This window comes from Callionymus lyra, chromosome 14 (genome assembly GCF_982586985.1).
Source record: "Callionymus lyra chromosome 14, fCalLyr1.hap1.1, whole genome shotgun sequence".
In the NCBI taxonomy this organism is placed as follows: Eukaryota; Metazoa; Chordata; class Actinopteri; order Syngnathiformes; family Callionymidae; genus Callionymus; species Callionymus lyra.
Window position 1 is genome coordinate 20,889,583 of NC_141831.1, and position 13,121 is coordinate 20,902,703.

General features: G+C 36.4%; 1 protein-coding gene across 6 annotated transcripts in view; it reads left to right on the forward strand.

Moving 5' to 3' along the window:
* Window positions 1–13,121, forward strand: part of rapgef6 (Rap guanine nucleotide exchange factor (GEF) 6) — a 109,440-nt gene that overhangs the window by 71,877 nt on the left and 24,442 nt on the right. For all 6 annotated transcript variants that reach the window (XM_087807782.1, XM_087807784.1, XM_087807783.1 and 3 more), the window contains 8 exons: window positions 29–160; window positions 3,992–4,172; window positions 4,680–4,816; window positions 6,698–6,856; window positions 7,972–8,124; window positions 10,487–10,651; window positions 12,658–12,765; window positions 12,838–13,041. In XM_087807782.1, coding sequence (XP_087663908.1) covers window positions 29–160; window positions 3,992–4,172; window positions 4,680–4,816; window positions 6,698–6,856; window positions 7,972–8,124; window positions 10,487–10,651; window positions 12,658–12,765; window positions 12,838–13,041 — 1,239 coding nt within the window. The remainder of the gene's footprint in view (window positions 1–28; window positions 161–3,991; window positions 4,173–4,679; window positions 4,817–6,697; window positions 6,857–7,971; window positions 8,125–10,486; window positions 10,652–12,657; window positions 12,766–12,837; window positions 13,042–13,121) is intronic.

The window sequence follows — 13,121 nt, forward strand, 5'->3', positions numbered from 1 at the left end:
ATGTTTTTTGTTTTTTTTCCTTCACCAGCTTCCTGCTGACCTCAACAAAATGCACCTGACGGACCACGGCCATCAGCAGGTGATGCACATGGCCCCCAGCCAATCAGGGTGCAGCATCGCCAGCGACTCGGGAAGCAGCAGTCTCTCGGATATCTACCAGGTTTGAGTCTTTTTTTTTTATAAACTCTGAATCCTCAGGTGAGCTCAAGAAATTAGCGTCAACAAAACTACAATTTGAATTTGCACGCTACTGTTTCCAGCCTTCAACTTGTCATTTAGCGAGAAATGAAAGCTTTAAATAAATGAAATGCATATAATTTAATTTGATTTAATCATTATTCAATGTATTAAAGCTCTAAGGTAATCAGTTTTCATAATAAACTCGTATACTGAAATGGTTCATAAAAATATGTATAAATACATTTTTGGTGAGATTAAATTTAATCCCTCTCCTGGGAAAGCGGTCTTTAAGATAATTATTTTTGCGTCCTGGTGGTGAGTCATCCTATGTCCCCCTGCTGTTTGGAGAAGGTCACGCTCTGTAAATGAACTTGACCTTTCCACGCCGAGCCTACAGGAATGCTGTCGATATGCAGACGACGTATTGCTGTTAAATGGCTCATCCCTGTAGGTTCATTCTGAACTTGACATTAATTCAAAGCAACTGTGACTATTTTCAAAGAATACTGTATTTGAAAGTACCAGTTCCTCATATATTGTGTTTTAACAAGTAAAATAACAAACGTAAATTTACAGAAATAATCCGATTTTATTTAAATAACAATCTGCAGTTATTCTCTGTATCTGGTAGGAGGTGTAAATTCAAAATAATTAGTAGCTATATATATATGTGTTGCCTCATGGAAGTAGCAAATTGTCGCCTCACCTGGAAGTAGCTAAATATTGCCCTAACTGTAAGTATCTACAGTATATATTGCTTCAACTGTAAGTAGCTAAATGTTGCCATGGTTTTTGTAGCTTTCCTACAAACTTCAAATGTCCAGGCTACTTGACACTTTCTATGTGATAATGTAACATCCTTCAGTTGCAAACAGATTTTCCAAAACTTGTTTATGAATGATTTGAGGGTACTGTATATCACATCCAAACTTCTGACAGTATTTTCACTTCCTAGTGTGGTGACAGTATTTGGACACAAGCTTGGATATTATTATCTTTTTGTTGATTAAAATGATTCAAGATTGGTAGAAAGTGCCCAAAAAGTCGAGTTTATCCAGTCCTAAAAAAAAGTTTTGGAAAATCTGTTTGCAACTGCAGGAAGTGACATCATCACAAGGGAAGCATTTTGCAGTTGGACACTTTATGTAAATACTCTGGGGCTGTGTCTCAAATCGCTCCCTTCTTTGAGTGCACTTTACAGTACACGTTAAGACAGTGCACATACTTACCCAGTGCACAAATTTCAACAGGGTAGTACTGAACATTATCGCCGACACTTGACAGTGCTGTTGCTGTGTTGTTTTGTGGTAAAATGTGTTTTCTTAAGGAAATATACGCCGGTATCTGCTCTGAAGACACATCCTCAGTGAAGTAGCAGTAAGGGTGGAAAGTGTCCATCCATCCACCCACAGTCAATTTTCTGGCCATTTCAGTGCGCCGATTGCGTGCTCATTGCGTACTACATTTTCGCGCACTGCTCATCTGGGACACACTTGTGCACTCAAAATATCAAATGTAAGTGCAGAGGTGCGCAATTTGGGACACAGCCTGGAATGTAGCCTTAACTGGAAGTACCTGAATCTCTCTCTAACAAAAGGTCTTTTATTTTTGCCTGAATAAAAGTTTCCTAATCAGTATGAAGGCAAATTTGACCCAAAACAAAGTAGCCAAACTGACCAAGAAGTAGCCGAATGTTGTCCTAACACTGTTGACTTATTGCTGGTGGAGACTATCGTATTCGTCTAAGATGAACCTGACTTGTAAGTGACGTATGGAAACCTTCAATAAATCGACTGGTGTTGAAAGTTTCATGTCTCTCTGGTGTTTAAGGCCTGCTAATGGTCCAGCAGCAATAATCCATAAGAGTTGGACAAAGTGTTTTATCATCCTGGTAATGGATCCGGGCGCGCTTCAATCCCTTCCACTCAGCTTTTGGCTGTCTTGTTTGGAGCTAACTTTAATGTTGCGCCGTCGCCACGTCTTCACGTCTCCATTAGCGAGGTGAGGTCGAGTCAGGTGAGCTGCCGGGATGTTTACGACGAGTCGCGTCGGATGCACACGTCTTCTAAAGCCCCTGAAATCAAAACCGTTGCACCGTCTCTTGACTGATGCGGCGAACAAAATGGGTCAGATAACTGCCAGCGAGACCTTATTGCTTCAGTCATGATCCCATCAGAGTGTCACTGATCTGGTGATTGGGTTTGTTTACTGCACTGACCTGTCACTCAACCTGAGATTTGGTCTGTCAGTTCAGAAGTCTACCACACATTTCCCTCTTGCTATTTCCACCTTTTTTTAATTCCAATTATTGTTATTGTCTTTGCTTGTGAGCAAATGTCCTGCTCCTCCTTAATCATTCATTTAATTTTCTATATTTCTTCTCTGACCTGGATTAGTCATCCCTCACTCATCTCTTCTTTTTGACTGATATGTTTGTGGGTCGATCAGAAAACTCCTCCAGACTTGTCGGGCTCTCTGGGTATTGAAGAGAAAGGCCACTTCCTGAATGCTGAGTGATGTGTGCTCGCTGGAAATGAAAGAAATATCAGTGGCAGCATTGAGCCACAAAGCTCATTGTTGTGGCCAATTGTTTCATCGACCTTTCTCGCTACATTCATGCGGCTGTTTCCTACAGAGGCCGTCAGTGAAGGCAACACGGCTTTTTTACATTTGGATAATTTGCTTGTGTACAATATACGTAAGGTTTTGACATAATGAAGGAAAAACAGACTTGACTGGTACATACTGTACATACACTGGTACTTTTTTTTCCAGAAGAGACGCAAAGAAACGACAAATATTTCAGAGATATAAAAATAAAACCATAACAAATATTTATTTGAAAACGTAATATATATATATATATATATATATATTATACCAGGATATATAATTATTCTACCCGGAGAAAAAAATCCCATACCAAATTTAAAATATAAGATTAAATGAACAATATTTAAATAAAAAGGGATATAGTGGAACTTTTTAAATATAATACAAAAAATATTTAATAACGATTTAAGTTTATTATACAATTTATTTATAAATGTACATAATTTTCTTTCTTTTTCTTTTTTTTGTGGGGGCAAATAAAATAAAATAATAATAATAATAATAAGCAAATATATTTTAACAAAACATATTTTGGTTGAAATGTACTTGAATAACGAAGATATTTGAACAATCTCCACACTTTTATTTCTATTTCTGGCTAATTTGCTTAAGAAAATGATTAAAGAAAATGAAGATGATCTCAGTTGTTAGCCAAAACCACGGTGCAGCATAAAAAACAAAAAACGATAAATAGTATTTTATATTGTATCACATTTAGTTTAAAATATAAATATGACCTGAAACACAATAAAGAAGATGCTATTATCATAAACTAGCTGCATTTCTTTTCTACAAATAAAATAATAAAATGAACTTGACTATTATTTAAAAATAACTGTGTTAATGTTTAATAAAAAATAAAAAGTAAAATACCAAAGGGAGCAGAATTGTCCACAAAACTAACAAACTGTAAATGGAAAAGTGATTTTTAAAAGTGGTTGAATTGTACCAGAATGTGTGAGGTGTGTTTATTAAGCTCTCGCGTCACAGCAGATTGAAAGCCAGATGGCCTTTCCAGCCTCGCACCACCAGAGAGCTCCTCTTTTCACCTGTAGATGAACGATCCACTCCCCGCTGACGTGGAAACATAGGAACGCCAAAACCACGACCTGCACTGAAGCTAATGAGGGTTCTGCTCCTCATCGCTTTGAACCCATAAATCATCCGCTGAGAAAAACGCTTTGTGTGACTCCTGCAGGCCACGGAGAGCGAGCTCGGAGACGTGGACTTGTCGGGTCTCCCGGAAGCCGCCGTGGACAGCGAGGAGGAGGAGGAAGAAGACGAAGACCTGGAGAGATGCTCCATCACCCTCCTGGGCCGGGACCTGGTCCGAGAGTGTCTGGAGAAAGACCCCGCGGACCGCAACGACGATGACATCGGTCAGTGTAAACGCAGCTTCACGATGAACTAGGATGATTCCGAACAAACTTTATCGGTATCTGAAGTGACACATGCATACATTCTTTATCATCACGCTTCTCCTGGAGCTATTTTTGCTTTTGGAAACATCCATCATTTAGCGAGGACACACCACGCGTCTCTTGGCTCATGAAAATGGCGTCGTTCTCAGGGTAATAAAAACCCGGAGTGAGCACTTCGTAAGCGAGGCTTGATTTAGAACATAGATTGACCTGTGAGTGACCTCTTGACCCGCCTCCCAAGAACACAAGGAAAGGGAGGAAATAAGGAATGAAAGGGAGTTCCTGAGTGTGAGGGAACATCAGTCAGGTCAGGATGTTTCCCAAACATCAATGGGAAAGGAACTGGGTGTGGAGGTCTGTTAGGTGGAGACCAATCAGCAACAGTTTTTTAACTTTAATTTGCTTTTATTGTTCTTTAATCAACATGTATTTTATCATTAAATCATCATTCGTCCTCCTGAACAGAGCAACTGCTGGAGTTCATGCACCAACTTCCCGCCTTCGCCAACATGACCATGTCTGTGCGGAGAGACCTGTGTAGCGTCATGGTGTTCGAGGTGGTGGAGCAGGCGGGGACGGTCATCCTGCACGACAAACAGGAGGTGAGGATTCAAAACTGCAAGCTTGCAAAACGTATAAAATATTTGTATTGTTGTGCTTTAACATCTTATAGTAGGTGAACTTTTCTTTTCTGGAATTCGACCGTAACTCTTTACATTTTATTTTCTCTCTTAATTTAATATTTTGTTTCTCCTTTTGTAGATAAAAAAAAAAGAAATGTATATACTGAAATAAAAAAATTTGATTCAAAATATCTTTAGTGATTTACCTTTTAGAGTCTCTCTGAGTTAATCTTTTTTTAATGCAAATGTTTTTTATATTAAAATAGCATTGATATAATTTATTAATATATTTCATTTTTTAACATGTTTAGACTCTTTACTAACAACACTGTATTACCAAGTATTATTTCAATACTGTAATAATTGGGTTGTTGCTTCAAATAATGTAGTTTTAGATTTTAATTTCAGTTTTATTTTAAGAAATATCCCATAACTTGATATATTTTTAAATGTATTTATTATATATATTTTTTAACTTTTTTTTAAATTTAGTAAGCTTATCTTTTATTGAACTCCTTTATATAAATATATATATTTAAATATTTGATAATATTTCTTTAACTCTTATTCTGCAAACATGAAGTCAGTGGAGACGAATCACATCACGTCATGCGTTGACAACCTTAAGAAGCTTTAATGTACTTGCCTGTTCTCTTCAAAAGCAAACACAGGAAGGGAGGCGTGAGTCCCGCCAGAGTAAAAGGCCTGTCAATCAAGCGCTCCACTGATAATTAATTAAGTTAGATTCCTGTGAAGCAGCTGTTTGCTACGCAGTGCGGCGTCGGAGCGTCGAGGGTGATAAATGGCCGCCACTGACGAAGCTCTATCGTCCGTGGGCAGGTTTTTGCAGAATCGAGAGGTAGAAACCGAAGTGAAACGTTTCCACCGCAGAGACGGACGGCTCCGATTCCTCTTGACTTGAAGGTCGAAGACGAACGAAAAAAGAAACCTTTTTTTTTTGATGCCGTTAATGATCAGATGCTTCACGATTGAACGAGAATCCTCCCGTGCAACCTTCCTGAAGGAGGGAAACGAATATGAAATATAATTTTCAGTTGCAGAAGAAGAAGCCCTGGAGCGAAGTTTCTCCCCATTGTCTCCCACTCCAGATTAATGTGTTTTTATATCAGGCCTGCAGGCGCCACCACAGGAGACACCACTTATATTTAGCTCAACCTGTGTTGTTCATGAATTTACAGGAGCAGGTACTCGATTTGAGCCATCCTTCTTCTCTTACTTTGCTGTGTTCATTTGATTTAGACATTTTTTATACAGTTTAAATAATTATATTATTGAGAAACTACAATGGGATATTCATTTTCTTTCACTATTTGAAACATATGTCTTTTAAATAGCATTAAAATGAAAAGAAAAATACACAATAAGAATAAATGGAACAAGATATGATCTAAAAGTAAGATGAAAGTCTTATTGTGCCATAATAAAAAATGAATTTAGACCAAAATCATATGTTAAACCTTTCATTTGTGGGTCACAAAAAGACACATTTAGTTGCAGATCACGAGAATTAGTACACAATAGTTTTAATTCTCACAAGAACCAGCTCTCACGGATTTAATTAAATTAAACTTCTTACCTTCCGTACATTACCGTATGTATGATTTTGTTTATTAATAGTATTATCGACACATTCAAAAATGTTTTCTAGTGTGTGGTGCTTTTTTTTTCATTAATATGATTTTGGTTGTTACAATATTAAAACGATTTATTCATGAATATTATTTTATTCAGCATCCACTATAATATTTTCTTTTTTAATTGAAGAAATTCTGGACATCTTATCTTATTGTTTCAAATGTTTAGTCAATAATGAATTTGTCGCCGTTCGGTCTCGTGCAGCTGGACCTGTGGTACGTCATCTTGAACGGAGCCGTAGAGATCAGCCACCATGAAGGGAGAGTGGAGACGCTCTGTATGGGGAACAGCTTCGGCATCTCCCCGTCCATGGACAAGCAGTTCACCAACGGAGAAGTTCGCACCAAAGGAGACGACTGCCAGGTAGTTTGTCTAGAAAGTTTTTCTTTTTAACTCTTGTTTTTATTGGATTTTTCTACATTTAGAAAAGTTTTCCCATTTGGATAACAACATCTAAAAGAGGATGATATTCAATAAAATATGTTAAGTTTCTTAAAATGTGCATTAGATAATTAACATTTTAAATATTTTTATTTTTGTAAGGGTTTTAAAATGTGTCCCATTTTGAATTAAAAGTACAACTAAAAACATGTATTTTATATGAATTTAAAATGTATTATTTATTTTTTAATGAAGTTTTTTAATATTTTTGAAAATGTTCTTATTTTTAATTTGAACCATTAAAGGAACAGGGACAACATTTGAAATAAAATAGTCACTTTTGTTTTCATCTACTTTGAATTACAACATCTTGATGAACAAGGACAACTAAATGTCAAGGAACTTTTTTTATTTCATTTTTTTTAATAATCCATTTCTTTCAATTATATTTTATGTATTTCAAATCTTCTTGAATACATTTTAACATCTTAAGCTACGAGGACAATAAAATAGTTTCTTTAAAAACAATTATTAAAATGAAATGAAGCAAAAACAATAATTATATCAAAAGAAGTCCATGATATGAAATAGTTAAAGTAAATAGTACTAGTGTTTTTAGACATTGCTAATGACAACAGTGTTGTAACTTCATCGAGTTGTAACTTTTACTCAACACCATATGTAATAAATGGTAATCCAAGTGTGGCTACTGTTATGTCAACCTCGTCGACAACATCAACGTGTATATTCACAGCATTTCAACTTCACACTTCCTCACTTCTACGCATCATTTCCGTTCTTCAGACATGAAGGAAGTTCCTGAGCACTTGACCAAGCAAGTGTAAAGGGAAGCACCGACTCGGCTGTCGTTTATAAGAAAGTCACGTCTTCGCACTTTCTGCTCAGCGAGCCATTTAGAGGAAGTCCAGCTGGGTCGTCCGTCACTAGCATGGCTCGTTGAAAATCCTTCTCTTATGTCTCTCCCCACACGCCGGAACGTGTCGTCAGTGTTGTTGCTGGAATACCCGACGTTCGTGCCCAGCAACAGAGTGCTCTTCTACAAGTTCACCCGCTGTCCTCATGTCTTCCTCGACCAGTTTGTCTGCATCGCCCAGGAGGACTACTGCCGCATCCTGAACCATGTGGAGAAGAACACGCACAAGGTGGAGGAAGAGGGCGAGATCGTCATGGTGAAGGAGCACCGGGAGCTGGACCGGAGCGGGACCAGGAAGGGACACATCGTCATCAAGGTCGGTGTCCAGCTTTTGCTTACACAACTTCTTTCAGAACTTTTTTACTGAAGTTTTTACTTTTACACTCAAGTTTTGGGCTAAAAAGTGCCTAAAATATGAAGTGACATAATAAACAATAACAAATGATAATAATAATTCCATGGTACAATTCCACTTTCAAAGTTTTTAATGAAGTCTTTTTTGTTTTTGTCATTATAATCTTAATTTTAAGATTGTTTTCTTCATCCCATCATAGTAACAGTCATAGTTAATGTTTTTTTTTTTATTATTATTATAGTTTTTTACACATTGTTTTTCAAAGGTTTTTTTAATTTGCTTTTAATTAGATTTTTTCAATATTCCGGAAACATTTTCTGATTTTAATGACATCCAAAGGTACGATGACGACCAATAGAATTTAGTATTTAGTATTTATTTTAGAAAATAAACTGTTAAAAAAAAGGCTATTTTAATTTGATTTTTCAATAAATAGGGGAAAAAAAAAAAAATTAAATACTCATACATACAATTAAATATTCATGATATATATATTTCATCCCATCTTTTGCTTGTCTTTACAATAACAACAACAGTCACAGCACATATTGTGGATCCTGAGGGAATTGAATTGCCAACCCCAGGTGTAGCAAGATCAAGTCCAGGTCAAGACATAATTAGCTCATGTAATGATATTCCGAAGCGTCACTCCGACGCGTGAATGTCTCGTGGACGCTCGAGTCAGAGCTGAACACGAGCAGCAGAACGAAGAGGATTGATCATATCGTCGTGTCGTTTCAAGCCTGTTGTTAAGAAGCAGCGTTCGCACAATTATTGTTTGCTGGAGCGTTTTTCTCCTTTTGCTCGTCGGCTCCGAACCCTTTTGATCCTTTTCCTCGCGATCCTCCAGAGGCAGCCAGTTATTGATCGTATAATGGGCCTGAATGATTCTCTTGGCCGCCGCTCTTAGCTCAGCTGCCGGCTCCAACACGCATCCAGTGAAGTTCAGTCAATTGACAAGTGTTAGCATTTCCTCTTCCTTGTTCTTCTAAGCTTTGTTCCTTTGGTCGGACAAGAAAGGGGAAGACTGCTCAGCTTTCTGTTCCTTGTCGGAGCGAGAGACCACCCAGAGCTATCCCGCAGGGTTCATAAACTCTTACTTGTTTTCTGCACTTTACTCGTATTAAACTATAGAATAATTGTTTGTATATATCATATTAAAACACACAGTCTTTTTCACGTTATAACGGTTTCAAAGTGTGTTATTGTCATTTTTGTATATTTAAATATTACCTTTTTATATTAAATTATATATTTTTCTCTAACTGTCCTTTTGTTTTTCAAATGTATGAATATAAGTTTATTTATCAACACCCTGGGACCTTTGAATTGTATTTATTCATTTTTTATCTTTGACCAAAATGGCAAGAAAAGGTCCGCAAAAACCTTTCAATGTACATAAAAACCGTAAAAACCGTATCTCTTTTTTATTTTATTCAACAAGTTATTTGCTAATAATTAATATTTTGTAGATTAAATACATATATATATATATATATATATATATATATATATATTCTTTTTTATTAAAACAATTGTTATTTCACATATATTACCATGTTTTTCCATACTTTCTTAAAAAAACGTTTTATACATATTAATGTACATTTCAGTGATTGTAGAAAAGTTAATTTATAATATTATTATTTCAACCAAATCATCACTTACAATTTAGCAATACAAATGCATTGACTCTTGATTTTTCTTTTTTCATTTCATTTCATTTCATTCTGCTTTACATCTTAATTCATGTTTGTAATATTTAACTTTTACTTTCTAAAAAAAGATTTATTTTAATTTATAATAAATGCATTATTTTTTATTATATTATTATCCATCTCATATTCTGCAAGTGTTTTTTTGTTCGTTTTTTTAACCAATTCAGCTTTAGCTTAAAATGAACAAAAACAACTTTATTACATTTAAAAATATATATTTTTAGAGTGTATTTTGTGCTGAAAATGAAGTTTCTAGTGTTAATATTTTTAATCAAAGGTCACATATATACTGTGTTTCCTCCCTCCATCATTTTCTTTTGTTGGTTTATATTACTCTGCATGGTTCAAACTGCTCGTGTAAGTGTGACCTTTATTGTTTTGACCACCAAGTGTGTGTGTTTGAACGCTGCTCGTGGGCGGTCGATTTTGATTGATGAAGCTCTGAAGGCTCCGTTCATAAGCTTTATGTCCTTGTCTGTGTAATGATTTATTTAAATCGACCAGAGTACAGTAGCTGTTAGCAACGCTGCACACAAGAGCCTTCTTATAGTCTGAAGTCAAAACAAAAAGTAATCTGTTTTTGTGGTTTTGTGCTCCTATCGCAGGGAACCCCAGAACGTCTGATCATGCACCTTGTTGAGGAACCCTCAGTGGTGGACCCCACCTTCATCGAGGACTTCCTGCTGACCTACAGGACCTTCGTGTCCAACCCCATGGAGGTCGGGAAGAAATTACTGGAGTGGTTTCAGAAGGACAACCTCAGAGACACCGTGAGTGTTACAGTGTGTGTGTCAACGTCTTGTCTGATTGGATGGTGTGTAGTTTCTAGGCTGATACAAAGATTATATGTATATTTATAGATGCACTTGCCCTTCCTTGTAAAACTGAATAGAAAAGTTTATAGAATTGGCTGTTGTGATTATTAGTTGTTACCTTCTGGCTTATCTTAACCATTTTTATGGAAGAATATTTGAGAAAAATATCAGATAGTTTGCAATTACATACTCACATATTACACAAATTGAGATAGAAGGAAAAAAGCAATGCAGCTTTGTCTACACCAAAGGTCTCAAACGTGCAGCTTCACACAAAAGTCAACAAATAAAAACATACAAACAAAAATATAAGGGCAGAAAGTTAAAATCGTTATCCAGGGGTCTAAACATTCATTAATCCTTTAAACAGTTTTAGGATCCAGATGGTAATACAGAATTACTTAAATATATACTTCAATTTTTGTTTTACTGTTTTGTTTTTGGCTTCATTGTCTGCCAATACACATGCACAGACATACATTTACTTTCTAAAAAAGGTCTAAAAATACTGTTCATTTGTTGCTGTTGTATCACTATATTAATCCAGTGATAGCATTTATGTGCTTTTTACGCTAATCACCATTTAGTATTCAGAGAAGTAAATCGCGTCCACCTTCACTCTGTTGTTTTCGTTCGCTTCTTATCTTAAAGATTCATGCACGATGATGGTAACTCCAGCGCGCCGATCAATACACGCCCTGCCGGCTCAGCTCTTCTTCAGCCCGACAGTCATTTGTTCATGTCCGACACACCCATTGTCCATAACTGCTTTAGCTTCAGATTAGTCTGGTGCTGTCAATAGTCTTTATAGAAGCCGTCATGTTGGCTTATGAACTCCTGCCCGCTTAAACTAAATCAAATCCTGCGTGAAAGCGGGAGGAAGATAACGTCGAGGAGAGGCGACGTGTTCGACAGCAGCTTTCAATTTGTTTTTTTAAGTGTTTTGTACTCGCCACTGTTGATTTACAGGAATAATTCAAACACTATGATAGTAAGTTCAAGTTGTGTGTTCATGCAGTTGTTACAGTTGTCCCAACGCACACCCAAATTCAGACTAACTGATCAAAGGTCAAAAGTAAGGATGTCAGACAATAAGGATCGTGCATGATAATATTCATTTAAATGCAGAAATAAGTTAATCGATTCTTTATGAAGCCAAAGTGGAGATCTTACCTTATGTCTCTCGATGTAAACTGTTCTAAAAGAGTCACAGAAATGCAAAGAATTACACAGAGACCGCAACTTCCTCTTCTTCAGGTGTTGCCAGACGCGTGTAATCGTTTCCAGCCCCAAAACACTACGTAAAATTTACTCAATAGAAAAAAAAATGCATCCAAAATACAACCTTGTTGAAGCTTAATATTTTTTGGTTTCTGAAGAAGCACAATGCAGATGCAGGTACAAATCTAAGTTTGATGTAACTTATTCAACTGGTAGGCATTTTATAGTTTAAATTTCTTTTCTCAGTTTTCTTATTCATGTCAGTTTAGAGTTCGGAAGTTTCATTTCTTGTCCTTTTTTTGTTGTAAAATTATATATATGACAAAGATTTATAAATTAAATTAAATAATAAAGCAGATTTAATCTAAAAGCAGGGGGTTTTTGATTTCCTCATGGGTCACAGTATACTGTGATCGTAAGACAAAAAAAGAATGAACTCACAAAAATCAAGTGTTATTAAAACCACATTATATATCAGAATTAAATAAGCTTAAGATGTTATTTTACCCTGAATCTTCTAATTAATATACAGTTTGTGTGGAAATATCGTAAAATCTTTTTTTAAAGCCTTAATAAAATAAATATACACAAAGTTGTATGTAAAATTTGTTATAATTGCTAAAAATTAATAAAATGGTTGGTTAGCTTTCATAAATATTTACTTATGTTTGCATTTTCATTTTTATAAAAGATGCATTCAAATGTGATTCATCTCAAAGTAACAAACGTGTGTTTCACAGGTGACAAGAATAGTTCTGCTCTGGGTCAACAACCACTTCAATGATTTCGAGGGTGACCCGGCGATGACGCGCTTCCTGGAGGAGTTCGAGAGACTTCTTGAAGCTACAGTGAGGGAACACGACGGCATGAAAGTAATTTCAACATTCAGAACGGGTTCGATCATTGTATACGTTTGCTAGAAAATGAAGGGACACTTACGACTGCTGAACATCGCCTGCGCGGCCAAAGCCAAGTGGAGGCAGATCACACTGCAGAAGGCGTCCAGGGAGTCGCCGCTCTACTTCAGCGTCCAGGGCGGCAGCGAGAGGGGATTCGGCATTTTCGTGGAGTCCGTGGAGGAGGGGAGCAAAGCTGCAGAGACCGGACTCAAGAGAGGGGACCAGGTGAGAAGATGTTCACACTTTGCTGTATCTCACATGATCTCTTTTACATTTACATCTTCTTTTTATGTTCCACTTTTTAT